This window comes from Syzygium oleosum, unplaced genomic scaffold (assembly GCF_021117445.2).
Source record: "Syzygium oleosum isolate NSW1041296 unplaced genomic scaffold, Sole_v2.1 Sole_v2.39, whole genome shotgun sequence".
In the NCBI taxonomy this organism is placed as follows: domain Eukaryota; kingdom Viridiplantae; phylum Streptophyta; class Magnoliopsida; order Myrtales; family Myrtaceae; genus Syzygium; species Syzygium oleosum.
Window position 1 is genome coordinate 538,206 of NW_026607523.1, and position 22,636 is coordinate 560,841.

Below are 22,636 nucleotides of genomic sequence, written 5' to 3' on the forward strand. Positions count from 1 at the left end.
GTTTTGGTCCCATGCTGCTTGCATCCACATCTAGTGTTGGTCGATCACAAATATCTCTCATATCTTTTCTTGCGTTCAAGTTGTCTTTTGTTTTTCCGGTGACATCCATCACAGTATTTATGACATTGTCGAAAACATTCTTTTCTATGTGCATAACGTCAAGATTATGATGAATAAGATGGGCCTTCCAATATGGTAGATCCCAAAATATACTGCGTTTTGTCCACTTATGTGTACTTCCGTACGCAAAATCAGCGTCGTAAGGGTTCTGAACAACAGTTGGAAAGTCCTGCACCCGCTCCCAAATTTGATCGCCGGTCAACCTCAATGGTGGACGTGTTCTTTCAGTCCTATTCTTGATGAACTCTTTTTTATTCCTTCTGAATGTATGATTTATAGGTAAAAATTATCTGTGACAGTCAAAATAGCTGGGCTTCTTTCCATGTTTTAATCTAAATGACTTTGATCTCTTCAAACATATCGGACATCCTAAGATCCCAGCTGCACTCCATCCAGATAACATTCCGTAAGCTGGAAAGTCATTTATTGTCCAAATAAGAGCAGCCTTCATTACAAACGTTTGATCGGTAGAAACATCATATGTAAGGACACCTTCCTCTCACAGCCGTTGCAACTCTTTAATCAATGGTTGCATATAAATATCTATTAACTTTTTCGGATTTTGCGGGCCAGGCACGATCAATGTCAAAAACATATAAGGTGTCTTCATGCACATACCAGGTGAAAGATTGTACGGCGTTAAGATAACTGGCCAACATGAATAACTTTTTCCTGATTTCCCAAATGGGGCAAATCCATCAACACATAGACCTAATATGATGTTTCGAGGCTCTATCGCAAACTCAGGGTACGTTCTATCAAAATGCTTCCATGCCTCTGCATCTGAAGGATGACACATTAGATCCTCTTCTGTTTCATGATTTGCGTGCCAAGTCATGTGTTCAGTTGTGGCTTGAGACGCATAATGCCTTTGCAATCTGGGGATTAAGGGCAGATAAAACATTTGCTTGCATGGTCTACGCTTCTGATTACGACCCTGTCTCCTGTTAATCTTGTACCTAGGTTGGCTACAGAAATTGCAAGATTCTGCATTTTCATCATCTCTTGAATATAACATATAACCCCTACTACATACATCAATCCTTACAACCGGAAGACCTAAGTTATCCACTAGCTTTTTCATATCGTAACAATCACTTGGCATGCTGTTATCACGAGGCATTCTTTCCCGCATTACTTCAACAAAAGAGTTGAAGCAATCTTGAGACACATTATGCTCTGCCTTGATATTTAACAGTCTTGTTCTCACTGATAACTTAGTGTGGTTGTCACAACCTGGCCATAAAGGTTCATCTGCTGCTTTCAACACTTTCCAGAACTGATTATATGAAAAAGCTCCATTACACACATTCTCATCAAAACCCGTTACTCCTATGTCTTCCAATTGTGATGCATGACTAGTACCCACTTGTTCATGTGTAGGGGTAAAACTAGTACTTGCATAGTTCGAATCTGAAACAAAATTCTGACCAGCTGCATCAATCACCATCCTCTCGTATGGGTTCAATTGGTCATAATAGCTACATTCTTCCCTAACTAAAAATTGGTCACTTCTTCGATATCCTTCATAAGATATAAATGGTTCACCATGGCAAGTCCAATTATAATAATTCGAAGTAAACCCAAATCTACAAAGATGTTCTCTAACTGTATCACACACATGAAATTTACCATTACTGCATTTTCTACACAGACACCTTAACTTATTTCCATCCATGAACTCATATTTACTACTAGCAAAGTCTAAAAATAGTTCCAACCCAGTCCGAAACTCATCGGTCAATCCTTGACGTCCAGGTAAGTTCTTATTATACATCCAAGCCCTGTTTCTTTGCATTGTGTCTGTATTAAAATAAAAAAATCTCGTAAATTATTTAAAATATCATATCTACTGTTGTTAATTAAAAAAAATTTATGAAAATTTAAATTTTGTTTTTCATGCAACAATTACTATGAAATTTTAAAAAATGAAAATTTTTCCATGTAAAGAAGACTTACCCAGATATTTGACTGAAATCTTGGTAGCAGAAAGTGGTCAATTTGAAGAGAATTGCAAAGTTCACTTGGATTGCAAGACCTTCAATTGGACACGTACCTAAATAAAAGCAAAATCACTTAACATTCATTTTTTAAAATTTTTTTATTTTTTTCGAATTTTAAAAAAATATATTTCTTATAATTTTCTCCGGTCGCCGGTCCAGCGATCGGCTGACGCTGGCGAGGCCGCTCGGCCTCACCATGGCTGCCGGTCCGGCTGATCCGGGCGAGGCCGAGCGGCCGGCTGGCGGCGAGGTCGACCGCGGCCCGGCGAGCCGCTCGGCCCGGCGAGGCCGCTCGGCCTCGCCCGGATCTGGGGGACGCCGGCCCGGCCTCGCCGGGGCCGCGCGAGTCAACCGCGCCGTCGTTCGGCGGGGGTGATGGCGAGGTCGACCCGCGGCCATGGCCACCCCGCGCGGCCTCGCCACGGCCGCCGGTCGACCTCGCCTTCGCCCAGATCTGGGCGACGGCGAGGTCAACCGGCGGCCATGGCGAGACCGGTCGGCCTCCCCCAGATCTGGGCCAGGCCGCCATGGCGGCGAGGTCGACCGGCACCTCGCCCAGGTGTGTCCGTCGCAAATTTGCGACGGACCAATACCGCCCGTCACAAATTTGCGACGAACCAATACCGCCCGTCGCAAATTTGCGACGGACAAAGACCGCCCGTCGCAAATTTGCAACGGACCAATATCGCCCGTCGCAAATTTGCGACGGACAAAGACCGATCGTCGCAAATTTGCGACGGACAAAGACCGTCCGTCGCAAATTGGTGGCCGGTCGCGGGTCGCCAAAAACAGAAAATAATGTCAACAAAAAAAAAATTCGCATTCAACGATGAATCAGAAGGACAGGACCATATTAGTTGCATGTTTAGTCATGAAATTAGCTACGATACTTACAGGTGGAAAAGCTTCACCGAGATTGATTTCTGGACGCACAGATTATTGAGAGAAATGATAGAAGGAGAAGGTGAGAGAAAAGTGGGCGACCTCACGAATTACTACTGAAAGAGAGAAAGAGAAATTGACGGTGGGGTGGGGTACATATGAAAAAATTAATTTTTCGGTACAAATTAGCGACGAACCCATTTTCGTCGCAAAATCCGTCGCAATTTGCGACGGATAACATATTCGTCGCTACTGCTGTCGCGACGGAAAATAAATCCGTCACAAAATTCGTGGCAAATTTGCGACGGAACTGGCGACGACCAACTTTCCGTCGCAAATTTGCGACGGAATTATTTTCCGTCGCAAATTCCATCGCAAATTTGCGACGGATTATTTTCGTCGCTAATTTGCGACGGATTTATAAATCCGTCGCAAAGTTTGTCGCAAATTTGCGACGAAAATAATCCGTCGCAATAATCATGTATTGTCTTATGATGATTTCAAGATTGAAAGTGATGGGAAAGTTGTTGACAAGAAGCCTGATGTGCCGAGCAGCCAACGAGCCACCTTTATCAAGGTGTGATGGGGAAAATCTTATCCTCATTTCCTAGGGAAACTAGATTAATCCTCTTTTATCAAGATGCCATGATGAGCATGTTCTCAAATGTGGCTAGATTGACTAAGCTACTGGAGGATGTCAATAACTGCGCTTGCAGAGTTGGGAGTTGGCGTCCTCCATTCCTTCTTGTGTCATGTCTACAAGGGACGTCGGCCACCTGAAAAATAAAATGGCATAAACGATTGTCGTGGCTCAGAAGGGCCACCAAACTCGTCATTTCCTGGAGAGAGACGTCGAAGGGGTCCTATAGAAAATGTGCCACCGGGGACAGTGCACACACCAGTTGTGCATCCCTTCGAATTTGACTTCTATCTGTGCAGCCACTATGGCGGCCTCTGGTCGAGCAGGTGTATCACAAAGCGGTGATGGAGCATTCTCCCAGTTCAATGGCGTCTTCATTCTTCCCATTTCCTGGGGAAACCAGAGTAAGCCAATGAGCCACCTTTATCAGGTCGTCTGATGGGGCAAATCTTATCCCCATTTTCTGGGGAAACCATATTAAACTCTGGCACTAGGTTAAACTCCGACTGGACAGCGACAGTCCAGAAATCTGTCAAGAGAAGTACTCTATGTCGTTTACTTATTATCTTCTTTTACTTTTCTTTATGAATTTTTTAGTGTGAGGATTGTAAAACTGATAAAATGCAAATATAGCAGCAGCTATGCACCATTGTGTAGATTAGTATCCAGAAAAAAACAATGAAACCTCTGACCTTGTTTTTTATCGCTGCGACTTCTGAACATTTAACTATCAAAACACCGGCCAAAATTAAAATGCAGCCGTTATGCACCTGATCAGGAGAAAAAACTAAATTCAATATCGTATGTATTTAAACATCATAAGTAATTTGTGAATTGAATGGAATATGACATGATTCATATTCAAAGATCCTGCTGGTGTAAACAAATTGAAGAAAGAAAGCGTTTCTGATGCCCCTCTGAAAATGCAATAGAAGTTTCGGGCCATTTGGACTACTGCTCTTTCCAAAGCAAATCAATCAAATATTCAATCAGGTATGGCACCGTGTGTGCAACGTCGATTGGACAAACTTATACGTACCGGCTATAGGCTCGGGCTCTTGATACAGTGAGGCATCATATCCAGGATGACGAGCGTCCATATCAGTAGGTGACCGGCTCCTATCTCTGTGATGAAATTCTCTGGAAGTGTTTCTCTCCTCTCCATGACCACCCGTTGCGCGTCGGTGGTCTTGTTCATAGTCATGGTGGCAATGACACCGATCCCTATTCTGGTTTATCTCTCCCCTCTTGTGATACCGATCGTGTTCTCCATCATTTTCACGTCGGTCCAGGATGGGGTCAAGCGGGTTATGCGATTTGGGGTCGCAATGCTTTTATGACCTGAGAGACGCAACTGTATGTTAGGAACGAAAAGAGAGGGAGATGAATAAAGGCAAGCGATGTGCAACAAGAAAGGTTAACCCGGTACAAAAGAGAGAGATCTCGTATTCTAGGAATTTTAGCGGCGGTGCAAGCGAGAGAGGTTGAGCGGCTTTAAGGAAAAGGGCCAAGACGATTACGGAAGAATGGACGAGTGTTTTGGCATACTTTCGTTACTGAAAAATAAAACTAAAGACAAACAAATTGGTGTCCATCGCCAAGAAAATCAGTTAATTAAATCTTGATGATCTTGACGTCTATGTGTCTCTCATTTTTTTCTTTTTTGTTGCCGACGGCACGGCTTGTGTCAAAACCAAAGTAAGATTTCCTGAAAAATAGAAATGAAAGCAAACTCCAAACTCGGAAATGTTTTTATTACATTGTCTATTAGTAGATTGTCCAACTCTGGTGGATTGACATGCATGAACCAGTAGTATATACAGCAAATCTGACAGGGCAAGTACATTAATTGGAGATATCTACCTTGAGGCCCCAAAGATTGGAAAGAAAGATCCGGGACCAAAACAATAGAGAGAGAGTGAGAGATGGGATGAATCTACCAAACAGAGAGAAACTGGGGATGTCTGATGAAAGATATACGAAGGATGGACGTTTCCTTTGGATTTTCTTTCCTTCCTTTGGGGAAGATATCTTGCCTTCTTGAGTCATGCCTTGTTTGGTTGACAGGAACAGGAAGATTGGAAATGAAACAGAAAAGAATCTGAACAAATGGCGCGAAATGGAATGTAAGATCTGGGATATGATTGCGAGTTACTATAAATCTAAGTCAAAGGATGAACTTACCGAATATAGAATTACCATATCGAATTTTCTATTGTATAGAAAGATACATGGAGGAAGTGTTGGTTATTGGTTTATTCATGGAGTAGTCATGATCGTAAGATTTGATTCATTCGTTCTTATTATCCATTGCACTAAAATTCAACGGCCTTTTCTCCTCCAAAACCGCTCCCTTTAGAAAGGTAATTCCCAAAAAAGATCTCTCCTAAATCTATTTCCCAAACTAGACTTCTTATTATCAAATGATCCTTAATAACCTAGTCTCTCCACCATTTTTCAATCCTCATCACTTTTACCTCTCTCGCAAAGTTATTAGACTTTCTAACATTTTGGAAAGTCTTACATTTTTATAATTAACCTCTAACATATAATCATAATCGAGGAGTACATTGCACCCGATCAATAACCAATTGTTAATTTATCGATTGGTTACTCCACAATTGTGATCTCTCATTGAGCTTAAACTAAATATATTACTGAAAGATATTATGAAATGCATTATAAAGTTATATGCCTGTTCAGAATATTATTTTTGAGAAGAACGATAATACAAATCAATTTAATTTACAATTGAATCAAGTCAACATATTTTATTAACCAGTTAAATTTTATAATACATTTAAATTTATAAATGGATGGCAACAAATATATATGACGTCTAAATTTACAAAGGGAAAGAAATCAAATAAAATGGAAGTTAATATATATAAATCCATGTTATCGCAAGTTAGAGTAGAATTTAAAAATTAAATAATTAATAATATATCTTATCAATTAAAGAAACCTTTTATAATTTTAAGCATGACGTTTTCTTCATTCAACACAAAAGTTGATGATGAAAATTTATCAGGAAAGAAAGCGTTCATCAACAAAGACAATAGTAATGAAGGTTTATCAACGAAAACAACCGTAAGCCTCTATTTCTCAATGAATCTACATTAATAACTTTAAGAAAAAAAAATATTATCATGATTATTGCACATCAATTTTCTTTTCAAACGTGTATTGACCACAACACGATATAAATTTGTGTGATTTCCGTAGTTAACTTCTTTGATAAATTATCATTATTAGCTTAGTATCAACTTTTTTACTAAATGAAAACGTCATACTTAAATTACAAAGATTATTTTATTGATAAGATACAGCATTAGTTAGTTAGTTTCTAAATGAGTTAATACCACCAAAAATCCAAAACTATGCTACTTGTGACACATTTACCTCAAATTTTTTTTGTGACATCAAAAATCTCAAACTATACCCATTGTGACACATTTATCCCAAACTTTTTTTTGTGACACATTTACCCCAAACTTTTTTTTCCGTTCAAAATCACTGTTCATCGTCTTCTCCAAGAAAAAATTGTGCTATTCATCGTCTTCTCGCTCGGCCGGAGCTCGTCCATCGGAAGCGTTCACCGGGTTCATCGCTAGCCCGGTGTAGCTCGACCCGACCACCACCAGCCCCACCGTCACCATCGCCAGCAACCACACCTTCACCAGCAAGCTCCTCGGCCCCTCCATGAGATCACCAGGACGGAAAGCGAGACCTCCTCAACACATCATGAACTCTCTTGCCCAGATCGAGAGACTTTGAACTCCCGCACGATTCCAATAATGCGCCGAAAACAGCATAATCTGCACAAACCCCCTTATCCATATACCTAACAGCTTCTTCCACCTTTACCCTCCTGCAACAAACCCATCAAATCAGCTCCCTCCAAACCCCCTCCTACCGACCCCAAACTCTGCTCCCTCGGCTCGCCACCCGCACGATTCTCTGCCAAATTAGGAGCATCCTTCGAAGGAGCTTCGCGGCCCTATTTGCAAGGTGGGTTTTCGGTCTTGTCCTTGGTGGTGGAGCGAAGGCCCGCACCCTCTCCTATGCAGCCGCGGCGGCGGTAGATTCTGGGCTGGTGATGAACCCGGCAAACGCGTTCGACGGACGAGCTCCAGCCGAGCGAGAAGACGATGAACAGTAACTAGCGATGAACAGTGCACTTTTTTCTTGGAGAAGACGATGAACAGTGAGATGAACTGTGATTTTGGACGGAAAAAAAAGTTTTGGGTAAATGTGTCACAAAGTGTATAATTTGGGATTTTTGGTGCTACAAAAAAAGTTTGGGGTAAATGTGTCACAATGAACATAGTTTAGGGTTTTTAGTGTCATAAAAAAAGTTTGTGGTAAATGTGTCACAAGTGGCATAGTTTTGGGTTTTTGGTGGTATTAACCCTTTCTAAGTTCAAGTTTAATTAGCAATAAAATGGATTTATACAAATTTACTTTTAAAATATTTCAGTTCTTTCCATTTATAGATTTAAATGTATATAAGGTTATAATCAACCCTCCAAATTCTAAAACTTCATTTATTAATAAAATGTTTTATTTTTTGCAACTTTATATTTTATTAATTAAATGGACTTAATTCACATTCCTTTTACGGTGGCATAACAACACTAGAAGTGCCAAAAGTTTCGTATGACACTTACTTTAGTGCCAAAGTTTTCGTCGGCTCACTTAAATGCCAAATCAGAGAAAAAATGATCACTTAAGTGCCTCTAGTGAGAAATTCTAGCCAAAAAACCGGTCCACATAGATAGATAAAACGACTTTGCACAATCCAACGTGGCTGGGTTGTGTAAAACAACATCGGTAGCTCCGAAGTTCTTTTGTTGTTCGCTCAAGTCATTCGCTTAAGTCGTACGTCGACTCCCTCTCACTACCGTCGCTCGCTCGCTGTCGCCACCAATCACTCTGTCGTCACTCGCTCACGTGCCATCTCTGTCACTCTCACTCGATCAGGTTTGTCATCCTCTCTCACTCGCTCAATTGGCTAGAAAAATTAGGGCTCGGGCTCGAAGGGAAGTATTCAGCTTCTTCTTTGCTTTGTTGAAATGAATTTGAGCTGCTCGTCATGCTCTCGCTCTCCATTTGTAAGATTGAGCTATTAATTCATTATGTGAAGCAGAATGAAGCTTAGAAACTGGAACGTAAGGCATCATTTGTAGATGATGGAAATCAAATGATGCAGAAGGTATGGGATAAGATGACAAAAGAACTTCGGAGTTGGAAATCTACATTGGTCCATCGAGTCGTCCATCTACATCGGAGGAAAATTGAATAGGGTTTCAATTTGGTGTTGTGGTCGATTTAGGGTTTTCAATTATGGAATTTTCTTGTAAGTAATGATTTAGGATTTATATTTTGGGGCAAAACATATAGACGGCTTCGTTTTGGAATATATGTTGACTAGACACGCCGATGAGCCACGTCAGATGAAGAAATTAATAAAAATGGCCACATCGAATTTCCGATCACCCAAATTGAAGTTGACACTTAAGTGATCATTTTTTTTTTTAAAGTGACACTTAAGTAATTTGAAAAAAAAAATTGGGTACTAAATTGAGTGTCATACAAAATTTTTTGGTACTTCTAGTGTCATTATTCCCTTTTACAACTATCAATCGACATCTTCAAAATATCTTGAAAGAGGTTCAGAAGATGAGCCGAGTCTCGATTCCTCGAGGCAAGGGAGAAATGAATAAGAGAGGAGTAGCTAGATCAAGTCATCAACGAATGATGGAGAACGTTGAGAGATGTGCGCATGCGTCGCAGGGCACCAAAGAGGTCCTGTGGAGATTGAAGCTGATCCGAATATGTATCCTCCCTTTGTTGGAGCGACCGTAGAGGCAGAGATACTGGAGTCATTCAAGATGCGAGTCATCGATGCATATGATATAACGCAAGATTCAATTTGATCTTTTAGAAATTTCAAAGCCTCTAATGAAGGTCGAGGGGCAACGACTGTGTGACGTGTAGGGCGTTCCCTTCGACACATTGAAAATCGGCCAGATTATGGTAAAAGTCGCTTCCAACGGGGTCCGTTGGTTCGTTTATAAAGTTATCTTACCAATTCATGAGTAATCACTTATTGCAAATATGTCTTGAGATTGAGCTAGCGAAAAAACACAATTCAAATAGAAATTCCAAATATAAAAAGAATTTGTGGTTTGATGTTCAAACAAGCAAGAAATTATTGAAATACTTTTCACATTGAAATTACAATACTAGTTGGAGTAGGCTTCTTAGTTGAGTCAGCTAGGCTTTTCTAATTTGGATTTAAATCTTATATAAGAGGTGCACATTGGTTTTAACACAATAGAACAGTTGAGCTTTTGTCCTCAACAATCAGTCATATGGTATGCTCGTGAATTACATTCCTAGTGTTTGAAGCCGTAAAATTCTTATGTTAAGATCTTATGGAATTTTTTTGTGAGATTGAGAGATTGCTTCGTGATGATTTATGAGAGCTAAATACTATGAGTTATTCGTTATAACTAGGGGCTGGGAAAAACTAAGATTGCTTGACTGATGGAATATAATTGACATCTCTATTGTATCATTTAATCTATAGTAGAATCCTATGCTACTCTCCCTATAGAGTAAGTCGCACTAACTAAATCACGTAATATTTTTCCTTGTTCTATTTTTGTCGTGTTCGATCGCTTGTTTTCTAGAACAAGTTGATAGAAGAGCCAAGCTCAATTGACTTGAAGCAAATCGATGATTGTAGAAGAAGGAAAAGTGAAAACTGACGGACTTGATGAGAGGGATGTTGGTTTCTTGATGATGCGGATTGAGAATTATATGTACCAAAGGAATCAATACTTATCCTTATATGGGAAGAAGCTAGAGTCTATGAACCAAGCTAATTGGGATTCGCTAATAGATAGGCATTTAGTTTTATTCGACTGATGTTGGCTCGTAGCACTGCATTTAACATCGTAAAAGAGAATACCACTACAGAACCGATAAATGCCTTGTTGAACATGTGCAAGAAGCCTTCTATAATCAACAAAGTCTACTTGATGTGACATTTATTTCACTTAAAAATGGGTGAAGTCTCGCCGGCGACTGAGCATATCACTGAATTAAATGTTATCATTTGTTAATTGAGTTCAATTTAGATTGACTTTGATGATGAGGAACGTGTTTTGATTCTATTATCGGCATTAGCTGATAGTTATTTGATTATGAATGAAAAAAACTGTAAGAAAAGAATATTGTGAACCTGTGCTTGCTTGTGAGTAAAGGAAGAACTAGTAATCGTATTAGTAGGAGTAGTGTGAACCTGAACATACTAAGTCAGTCCAGGATTGGCAATGTTGTATGTTAAAATTGTGGCAAAAGGGGGCATCTCAAAAGGGATTGCCTTAAGCGAGAAAGGTGATGGGATTAGAGTTGAGTTTCCTAATTATATTATTGTAATAGCTAATAGTAACTTAAGTAGTGTAGGTTATGTCTTGTCAACCACTAAGGATTGGACTATGGATTTTGGTTGTTTGTTTCCCGCTACACCAAATATGAACCGGGTTACTACTTAACAATGCACTAATGATGATACAGTGCAATTAGAAAACAATGTTGAGTGCAATGTTGTTGCAACCCTCCGAGACAGAATTCCTGAGAGGGTTTGACAGCTTGCCAAGCGGGCTTAAATGGTCCTTCCCGCAAGTAGTAGCGGGGGTCTCTTCGTCTCTGCAAAATGCAAATTTTGCTGGTGCTACTCTTACACGCCTGTCATGAGAAATCAGAATGTTGCCATGACTCAAGATTTTAAGTATTTACGTTCGGTCAGCTGGTGGTGCCGTTTCTATCTCCAATCTTTGCACATTGATTGGAAGTAGAAAGTAGTTGACTCTCTTTGCCCGCCTTCCGTGGCAGCATCTTTGCGACTTCACACCGCTTTCCATCTTTTCTTTTTGCCAGAACCATTAGATTAAACAAAGTAGTTAGCTGAGCAGGATAGCATAGGCGCATGGCATCCACACGAAAGCATATAGTATCTTCTTATGGGAACTCAACAACTTTGCTTAATTAATCGATGATAATCCTCGACAGAAGATAACCATGTGATCCCTGGGGAACATAAACCGTCGCAGATGTGCATTGCCTGAATAATTTTGATGATTCACCATATAATTTAATGAATCAACTAGCTAAGTTTGTTGACTTACAACTTCGCTTTAAGAACTTATTGATTGTAATAATGTAGTTGACTTGCTCCTCTCACTCTCTCTGCAATTTGGTTTATATAATTCCCGGTGTGTAACAAATCTTCGGTGTTCATGATGCGTAAGTATATCATGCATGAGATCAGTTGACTTTTACAACTTTTTTTCAAGACGGAACTCAAATGCACCACAGATTTTTATCTTTAATACCTCCACATCTTACAATTTCGGTCTACATGCGCTGGTACTAGCTTCAATATGGACGATGATGATCGGTGATTGATTTGAATCACGCATGCACATGAATTTCACAATTCACTAGAAGTATTAACCAAATATATATCTACCAAATATAGGGTAATCAATTTTAGAAGATTTGGAATCTTATCTTTAGAAATTAGAAAGTTTTTGTATTTTATTTCTTTCTTTCTTGCTAGTAAATCTTCTAGAATGTACTCTTGGGTATTTATATACCCCAACTAAGCTTAATGGAAACATACGACGATTTCTGTTTCAACATGGTATCAGAGCCATCTAGGGCTAACGCCTCTTTTCAACCCTAGCTTTCTTCTTCTTCTTCTTCTTCTTCTTCTTCTTTTTGGTGGTCAATATGGCCCTAGAGAATCCCCCCACCACCACCACCATAACTGCTATTACAAACCCATCTTCTACACTTCCTCCATTCGGATCTGCTCATCACTTTCTTTCCCTACGTCTCACGGCATCCAATTACTTGCTATGGAAAGCACAAGTTATCCCATTTCTCAAGGGACAAAACCTCTATGGTCATGTCGATGGAACCAAACCGTGTCCCTCTGATGCGGCTGAAGCAGCTCTCTGGCAACAACAGGACGCTTCCATCATGAGTCTTCTAATTGCGTCCCTCTCAGAATCAGTTTTACCTCTCATTATTGATAAATCAACCAGTAAAGCCATTTGGGAAGCTCTCAATGCCTCTTTTGGCTCAGCTTCCGCTACGCGTATGCTCTCTCTTCATCTTAGTCTCCAACGTCTACAACAAAAACAGGACGAATCAGTTATTGATTTCCTCCAGCGTGCTAAATCCATTGCCGATGAGATGGGTGCTGCAGGCAAGCCTCTTGAACCGGAGGATTTCAATGTCCACATCTTCCGTGGTCTCCGATTTGATCTCCAAGACATTGTTCCTACATTACTTGGCCGTTCTGAACCAATATCGTTTACGGATCTTCAAGGTCTTCTCCTTAGTCACGAGAGTATTAAGGCTTTCCAAAAGTTGCAGATCTCTGAGCCTTCCTCTTTTGCTAACTCTGCTACAGCCAACTCTACTCAACGAAATGCCATCACCCATCCTGGTTTCTCTTTCACTAGCCGTGGTCAGTCCAGAGGTCGTAGGGGTCGTGGTGGTCGCTTTGGCCGTGGTCGTGGTGCCTGTGGTGCTCAACAAGGTCAGTTATGGTGTTCCATCTGTCAATGTACAAATCACACTGCTGCTACATGCTACTATCGCCCTCCAGGTATGCCTTATTACCCGCCCCCTACACATACCCCTTCGAATACTTCATCTTATTGACCCTCTTACTCTCCTAATGCCAACCTGAGCCATGCCTTTCCCCCTCTTTTACCTACACCTACCAACACTATACCTTGGTACCCTGACACTGGTGCCTCCCATCATGTCACACCTGACATACAATCCCTCTCTTCCTACGAAGCCTATAATGGATCGGATCAACTACACGTGGGCAATGGTAAGGGTCTTAAAATCACTAATATTGGTACTTCTTCTATTCCCTCTTCGATTTCAAATCTTTCTTTACGTTTAAATGATGTTCTTCATGTCCCTGATATTTCTAAACGTTTACTTTCGGTTCAAAAATTTGCGTCTGACAATAATGTCTTCTTTGAATTCTATCCTACCCACTTTCTTGTTAAGGATCTAGTGACCAAGGCGGTTCTTCTCTCCGGACCGAGTAGTGGTGGTCTTTACACCATACCACAACAATATTCAATGCCTACTGCCAGTATTGCGGAACGGACTTCCATGGATGGCTGGCATCAACGACTTGGCCATCCCCATGAGCGTCTCTTACGGTTTATGATCAAACAGAATAATTTGTCGTGTCAGTCAACACGGTTGAGTCAGTTATGTACAGCTTGTCAATTGGGCAAGGCTAGTCGTCAGTCCTTAAGATTGTCTCCAACTCGCAGTTTATTTCTGCTGGATTTAATATATAGTGATGTTTGGGGTCCTTCTCATTTTGTTTCAACTGATGGTCATCGCTATTTCGTTATTTTTGTTGATGATTGCACCAAATTTATTTGGTTTTATCCTCTTAAAGTAAAGTCAGATGTTTACTCTATTTTTCATACATTCCAAGCTCTTGTTGAACGTCAATTTTCACGAAAAATAAAAGCCGTTCAAACGGACCGGGTGGGGAATTTCGTGCCCTCCCCTCCTTTTTCTCAAAAATTGGTATTGCTCATCGCATCTCCGCCCCTCATACTCATGAACAGCAAGGGGCAGTTGAGCGTCGTCATAGGCATATAGTTGAAACCGGTTTAACATTATTAGCTCATGGCTCCGTCCCTCACCAATACTGGCACTACGCATTTAAAACGGCGGTCTACCTCATCAATCGAATGCCGTCCAAGGTCACTAATCACATCTCCCCCTTTCAAATGGTTTACAATCACCCTCCGAATTATTCCTTCTTAAAAATCTTTGGGTGTCGTTGTTTCCCTTATCTACGTCCGTATAACACCCATAAGATGGATTTTCGCTCCATTCCTTGTATTTTCTTGGGATACAGTTCCTCTCACACAGGGTATCGCTGTCTTGACCCTGTCACTAATCATTTATACATTGTTCGACATGTTCGTTTCGATGAAACTTGTTTTCCCTTTGCAACTCCTTCCATTCTCGGTCCATCACCTCATTCATCACTTCCTACACCTGTCCTGGTACCGTGGGCTTCAGCCCCTATTGGCGTTCCTCCGCCTACCAATATAGTGAGAACACAGACTCCTCCACTGACTCCCACAATGTCGTCTAATACCAATTCATTCATCTCCCCTACCTTAAGAACCAGACCCCTCCACGACATTTATCACTTCCTTCCTCATCATCCTCTCCACCACCGCCACCGCCGCCCCCACCTAGGCCAACACGCACCCACACCATGCAACTTCGCTCTTGTCCTCCTCAAATTAATACTGCCACTACCTCTCTCACCGAACCAACCTCATTCACCCAAGCCAACAAAATCCCTGAGTGGCGTGCAGCTATGACCGATGAATTTAATGCCTTGTTAAAAAATGGTACGTGGTCTTTGGTCCCTCGCACTTCCTCCATGAACCTCGTTGGGTGTAACTAGGTTTACAGAGTTAAGCGCAAAGCGGATGGTAGTCTTGAGCCTTATAAAGCTCGCTTGATCGCTAAGGGTTTTCATCAACAACATGGCTTGGATTATACAGAAACCTTCAGTCCAGTTGTGAAAATTACCACTGTTTGCTCTATATTATCTCTAGCTGTCTCTCAAGGGTGGTGAGTGCGACAATTGAATGTGTACAACACTTTCTTACATGGGATTCTTTCTGAAGAGGTGTACATGGAACAACCCCCTGGGTTTCAAGACCCAACTCGTCGTGATTATGTTTGCAAGTTGCATCGTTCTCTATATGGTCTCAAGCAGGCTCCGAGAGCCTGGTTTCAACGACTCTCACAGTTTTTGCTTCATTTGGGATTCTCAGCATCACAAACAGATCTCTCATTATTTATCTATCGAAGAGGCTCTGATGTCATTTATTTTTTTATCTATGTTGATGATATTTTGGTTACAGGAAATGCATCTTCTACTATCAGTACAATCTTAGAGACATTATCTGCAGAGTTTTCCATTAAGGATCTCAGCCCGCTCCACTTCTTCCTTGGGATAGAGGCTGTCCCTCACTCTAACGGGTTGCTTCTCTGTCAAGGACGTTATATTGATGATCTTCTTCACAGGGCTGGGATGTCTGAGTGCAAGCCTGTCCAAACTCCTATGGCCACGACTACAAAACAATTTGAGAAAGGGGGTGCTCAGATGTCTGATCCTACTTTGTATCGGTCTATAGTTGGTGCCTTGCAATATGTGACATTGACAAGACCAGATCTCTCCTTCGCCGTTAATAAAGTTTGTCAATTCATACATGCACCTACTGAAGACCACTGGCAAATGGTGAAACGCATATTGCGCTATCTCAAACATACAAGGTCATTTGGTTTGCTTCTTTCCCGATCCAATGATAATCGCTTGCAAGCTTTTTCTGATGCGGATTGGGCTGGTAGCTCTGACGACAGGAAGTCAATTGAAGGGTATGCTATTTTTCTTGGTCCTAATTTGATCTCTTGGAGCTCCAGAAAATAATGAACCGTAGCGCGCTCTTCCACAGAGTCTGAGTATCAAGCTCTTGCCGATGCTGCAGCTGAACTCATTTGGCTTGAGTCACTCTTTAAGAGCTTGGGTTCCCTTTTCAAGGTCCCCCCATCCTTTGGTGCAATAATATTGGTGCCACTTATATGTCTGCAAATCCAGTTTTCCATGCTCGTACCAAACATGTTGAAATTGACTTCCACTTTGTTCGTGATCGCGTTGCCAAACGACAACTCAGTGTGCAGTTTATCTCAACAGCTGACCAACTAGCTGATGCTCTCACCAAAGCTCTTCTCAAAGCACGTTTTGCATTTTTACGAGACAAGTTGAAGATTCGCAGTCTCGATTCTTCAACTTGAGGGGGTGTATCAACCAAATATATATCTACCAAATATAGGGTAATCAATTTTAGAAGATTTGGAATCTTATCTTTAGAAATTAGAAAGTTTTTGTATTTTATTTCTTTCTTTCTTGCTAGTAAATCTTCTAGAATGTACTCTTGGGTATTTATATACCCCAACTAAGCTTAATGGAAACATACAACGATTTCTGTTTCAACAAGAAGTTTACAAAAAGTAGTGTCATACATGTATACAAAAAGCAGTGTCACAGGTACAACATAGACAAATCTTATTGCAGCTATTTACCAACATACGCTAGCACATAACAATGATTATTCAGTTAAGCCTCGTCAACGAAAGCACTGTCGAGCCCTACATCCAATATGACCATGCCTTCCCTTGCAACCCTGGGAAAGGTAACACCCAACCATGTGTTTTGTGCTATGTATGCATATGTTTCTCTATAAATAGCTTCTCTCAGGGAGTGTGCCCTCCACACGCCATCTTGTCCAACTCTCTAATATTCCTCTCGTCTCGATATCTTGCTCTTATTACTGTTACTGTCTCCATCCATCCATGGCAACGCCACCATCAACTCAACCACAAGACCCCCAACAATTGCCTCCTCCTCCCCTCAAAGTCGACCTCGAGGGACAAACCAAACAAGCCCTCAAGCAAGAGATTGAGGTCGTAGACTTCTCGAAACGTGCTCAATGGCTTCGCGCCACCGTGCTGGGCGCAAATGACGGGCTACTCTCGCCGGTGTCACTCATGATGGGTGCCGGTGCTGTCCACAAGGACGTCAAGACCATGGCGATAACTGGGGTGGCGGAGCTAATCGCCGGGGCCTGTAGCATGGCCATTGGGGAGCTTGTATCCATGTACTCGCAGTACGACATCGAGGTGGCTCAGATGAAGAGAGAGGACAAAAACGGATCCTTAGGAATCGAAGAGATGGATGCGAGGAAAGAGAAGCTGCCAAGCCCATGGAAGGCGGTAGGGGCATCGGCACTGGCCTTTGCAGTGGGGGCGCTGGTGCCACTCCTAGCAGCTGTGTTCATAAAGGGGTACCAGGTGAGTTTGGTGGTGGTGACAGTGGCGGTGAGCATGGCGTTGGTTGGATTCGGCGGGCTGAGCACGGTGCTGGGAAAGCACCAATGGTGAAGTCGGCTTCTAGGGTGCTACTTGGAGGGTGGTTGGCCATGGGCATCACCTTTGGTTTGACCAAGCTGATTGCCTCTACTGATCTATGATAACTTGAGTGTTATATATAGTGTTTCCTTGATGGTATTAATGACAAGTAATAACATTTACATATTTGTATCTTAGATCTTTGTAATTAATTAAGTGCTCTCGCTTGCTTCGCTAGCTAGGGCACATGATGAAACATGAGCGGGTACTTTACTTTTTCTTTTATGTTTTTTTCTTTGGAAGTAATAACATTTACTTTTTCTCTTCCCCGCTGCCCTTCCCCTCATTTCTCTCTCATCTTTACTATTTCCTTTGATTCTTGAGATCTTTTTCTCATGGTGTATTTTGCATGGATGGTAATACTAATCATTTAATCTTATCGGAATACAATTGGGTTGAACACAAGAGGCGAAAGTCGATGGTGTATGCTATTATTTAATCAAAGATTCATGTTTATCAGGTTTCAAATTTTATTGGTCTATTGCAATTGACTCGGAATATCTTTAGCATGCGGTAAGTGCAATTAAAACTATAGGCATGGCGCAATATACAATATCAGGGAAATTAATACTTATAAATAATCATCATCACTTATAAAAACATTAGATTTTCATTAGATTTAATCGTGTCAACCGCATAAGACACGATTTTTCTCGTGTCATCCCGTTTATGATACCAACCCATTTATGCTAAACAGAAACCTATTTAATTACATGCAGTACCCATGCAATATTCGTGCAAGTACAGTGATTGTGCAATATTCGTGCAAATGATTTGGGTTGAGAATTCCCGGCCGTAACTTCCAAGTAATGTAGCAAATTACAAGTGAGACTTTATGTAGGTGAGCTACATTCAAATATAATGAAAATCCGTCGTATCAATTAATATATCAAGTTTATGAGAATTATCAATATATTTAGCATTATTCCTTCAATTATGTAAACGAGCTATACTCAGACTCTTGTCACATCATTAATATGCCAATTTGATAAACTCTTGTCACCTTGAGCGAGCATTTTCTTCCTCGGCCGGTGGTCAGCCATGACAAAGCTCAAGCTCACCAGCCTCGGGTGAGCTCGAGCTCACTAGCCTTAAGCGATGCTTGAGCCTCACCGATCTGGCGAGCCTCAAGCTCGCCTGCCTAAGGCAAGGCTCGAACCATGAGCTCACTAGCTTTGGGCGAGCTCACTCCTCGCTTATGGCCGGCCATTGGCCAAAAATGTTGGAAAAAGAAAAAGGAAAGAAAAGAATAAAAATTATTAAAAGGAGTGCACGAATCGGATTTTCTATACCAGGCGGAAAATATTTTCTATTTCATTTTCAGGTTTTAGCTGCATCGAAAAATATTGTCATTTCTTGGAATATGACTTCATGAAAAAAAATTTCTAGAAATGTCACAATTTCCACTGGTCTAAAAAAAATTATAAAATTGTCCACTAGATTTGTATTATATGGAAATATTTTAGCAATATAATTTTTAAAAATCTTAATAAACAAGTTTTCCTTGATTGAGTTATATATGAAAATGTTTTAACAATATGACGAATCGGGTATAGATGGGGTATCAGTCGGGTAGAGTATGGATCGGGAAATTTTCATTATAAATAAATAGATCATAAACGGATTAATGAGTTAATTTGGATCGAACCATTTATGACCCAACCCACGCATTTGACAGGTTTAGTTGCATTTTAGCGACTTCGATCAAGATTGGTGTTTTTTTTAGCCGAATAGAGTGTGTAACTAGCCCACCCAACACAAAAGCTATGAAGGTGCTATAAGAAAAATGAAATGTATTTTTGGGTAAAACTCAAAATAGTATGTGAAATTTTGAGAATTATAAGGACAAAAATCCACGTCATTTCAGATGAGCTATCCAAGATTTCAAGCATCTATTCAATTAAACAAAAATTTAAGAAACTAAAACAAAACTCGTTCCACCTTACCAAAAAAAAAAACAAATTACTCGTTCCAATAAGAGCTAACCCATGTGTGGCGATGCTGGAAGACGATCATGTCAAACGAAGCCAAACTCCAAAAGAAGCCAATACAACTCCTTGCAAGACCAGTGAGTTTGGCAACCATCTTTGAAGGGTTGAGGATGACAATGAACAGACCCATCCTAGAACCGACTTTGAACCAGCTGGTTCGAGCCAATTTGAGGGTTTAGCCGGGTTGAACGGAGATCGATGCTCACCCCCAATCAAGATCACATGGTAGATTTTTGGTTTACGGTCAGGTGTTATTGGCAATCTTAAATGTGCGCTCCCTCACATAATCACATTGACCTGGTTCATTCTTGATTTTACTCATGAAGCGCTCCCCTCAATTTGAGCCCAAAATCACTGGGATAAAACTAAACTCTCTTACCGTCTAAGCACACCTTATTGGTAGTATTTCTTTTCTTATTCTTATTATATATCTACGTCTTACCAAGTTGCGAATTTCCACCTCATAGAAATTAGAAATTTCAGAAAGAAAAATAAGAAGAGTTTGTGACATTCTGAAATCCGACCCACTTAGAATTTATGAAATGAATGGTTTATAGACGTGCTTGTAGTTAGATCTCGCCCGGAACTGATAACTTCGGGAATACTAACCATTAGGGAAAGGCTAATTAGGGATTTAAATTCGCGCGACCAAAGAACTCGATCGTGAACTGACTTTCGACCATGAAAATTGTCGAGGTGACATTTTGAGTCAATGTAGGTTGATCAAAGGATAGTTAGGGATCAGTTCGTCATTGTCATATGAGTGGATCGCGGGTGATTCTGCTTGACCACGAAATGAATTGACGAATGACCCCAAACCTATACCAAACAATCGTGCCCGTCGGAACTAGCGATCGATCCTCGCGATTAAGTGACAACCGAGGTCGTCACGACCCGAGTGAACTTGAACGTGGCTTGATTCAGCATCGGCCACGGGTCAAATGTGCGAATATCCCCAAAAGCCACCCGTTAGTTTGAGAGACGCTCAAGTTACGTAAATTAAATTTGATCATTAATTAGAAACCAAGTTTGGGCATCGGAAATTATGAAGGTCATGACAGGATAATTGGATGATGTTGTCATTAGCTCGGTTAGCCTCGGATTTGTCCGAATCCTTCAAAAAAATCGAATTTCGGCGAGAAATGGAAAATGACCGTTTTACCCCTGAAGGTTTGTTAAGGCCAAGTGTATTTGGGGAAGGCCATTTTGGTCATTTCACCCTCACTTTAGAAATAAAAATTTTTGGATAATTTTGCCCTTAGGAATTTTGTGAAATTTCAATTTTGCTCCTGGATATTTTTGGTAAGGATTAATCTTGGCCGTCGATCTTAGGATAAGATCAAATCGTGATCGTTGATTTGGAAAGTAGAGAGGAGGGTAGGATGGTCATTTGGCAAAGGGGTTAGACACAAATTATTGAATGTTAGTATTTATTCTCTCTCTCTCTCTCTCTCTCTCTCTCTCTCTCTCTCTCTCTCTCTCTCTCTCTCTCTCGGCCAAGCCCTCTCTCCCTCACATGAAGTGGCCAGTCGGCCACGCCTTTGGCCGCCGCTGCGCGTCCGTCCACCGCCGTTCCGTCAAGCCGCCGTTCGCCCCTCCGTCTCGCCACACCACCACCACCACCGTCCCTCTCTCTCTCCTATTTTTCCCATCACCGAAACACCATCACCAGCCTTCATTTCTGTTCAGTCCAGCCGAGGAAGACCAGCAGCTCGTCGCTGTCCGCCGTCGTCCGCCCGTGGCCGCCGTGAGCCGCCGGTGGTCCTCGCCGCTTGACGCCGTCGCTTTTGCTGTTTCCCCGATGTTTAGCCATCTTTGGGTGCTTGAACTCGCGTAGGACCTCGAGTAAGTGATACACTAACCCTCGCCTAGGATAACGGGTATTTTCGGGTTAGTTCGGGGCCGTTTTAGCGAGTTTTAGGAGTTAATCGTGGGACAATGGTTGGACTGATTTGGCTGAGTATTTTGGGTGAAATTGTGATGATTTTTTAGGTGGAATTGAGGTTAGAATTAATTGGTTAGGTAATCGGAATGATTCCAAGTGATTATTGTGGCTTATGGCGCAAAAAACGGGCCTAAATGTGCCGTTATGGTGATTTTATGTGGTGGCCGAATTACTGTTCATGCTGTGGCCGAATTAGTGCATATTGGTGATCAAAATATAGCGCGTGTTGGTTCGGGGGTTGTCAGTAGGAGTACGACACCCGTGAATGGCGGAATTTAGCCTAAAATGCGGAAATTCAAGTTAATTGTGCACGTGCGAATTTAATTGGGTTGGCTGATTTGTGGGTGAAAAGGTGATGATTTGGGGCTGAATTGAGGTTGAATTTGGTGCTGAAAATTGTGGCTCGCATTGACGAGCGTATGGCTTGATTTAGGGACAAATTGTGCCGGTATGGTGTGCCGTGTGGTGGCTGAATTGTGGGGTTTGTTAGGGCTGGAAATAGACTCGGAAATGCTGAATTTATTTCATGATTGTGGCTGTGATTGTGGGCCCGATAGCGGTCTTGTATGTTCGTTGAATCGTGAATTGATTGATTGAAATGTGGATCGTTATGTGCACGCATGGGCTGAATTGATTTGATTGGTAATTGGCCACGATTGAGTGTTGATTGAGCATGTGAAATGCGTGTGGTTTGGTGCGTGCACGGGCTGAACTTGAACGACTAGTATATTGGCATGTTGGCGTGTAAATCGAGCGAGTGATCGAGTGAGAATTGTGGGTGATGCTGTATGTGTGGCTATGAAAATCCCTGAGGCGGTACCATTACGCGGGGAATTGATCCGTCCTGAGGCGGTACTACTACGTGGGACGATGCCCGGTATTACCGGAGGACGGCCAACCTGAGGCGGTACCATTACGTGGGTTGTGTCGTAGG

At 41.5% G+C, this 22,636-nt stretch overlaps 1 protein-coding gene across 1 annotated transcript; it reads left to right on the forward strand.

Annotated features, from left to right (window-relative positions):
• Positions 1-17,151: 17,151 nt before the first annotated feature.
• On the forward strand, positions 17,152-17,739 carry LOC115694290 (vacuolar iron transporter homolog 1-like). The gene has a single exon (XM_056305845.1). It carries the CDS (start codon positions 17,152-17,154, stop codon positions 17,737-17,739), a length of 588 nt encoding a protein of 195 aa, XP_056161820.1.
• The last annotated feature ends 4,897 nt before the right edge of the window (positions 17,740-22,636 follow it).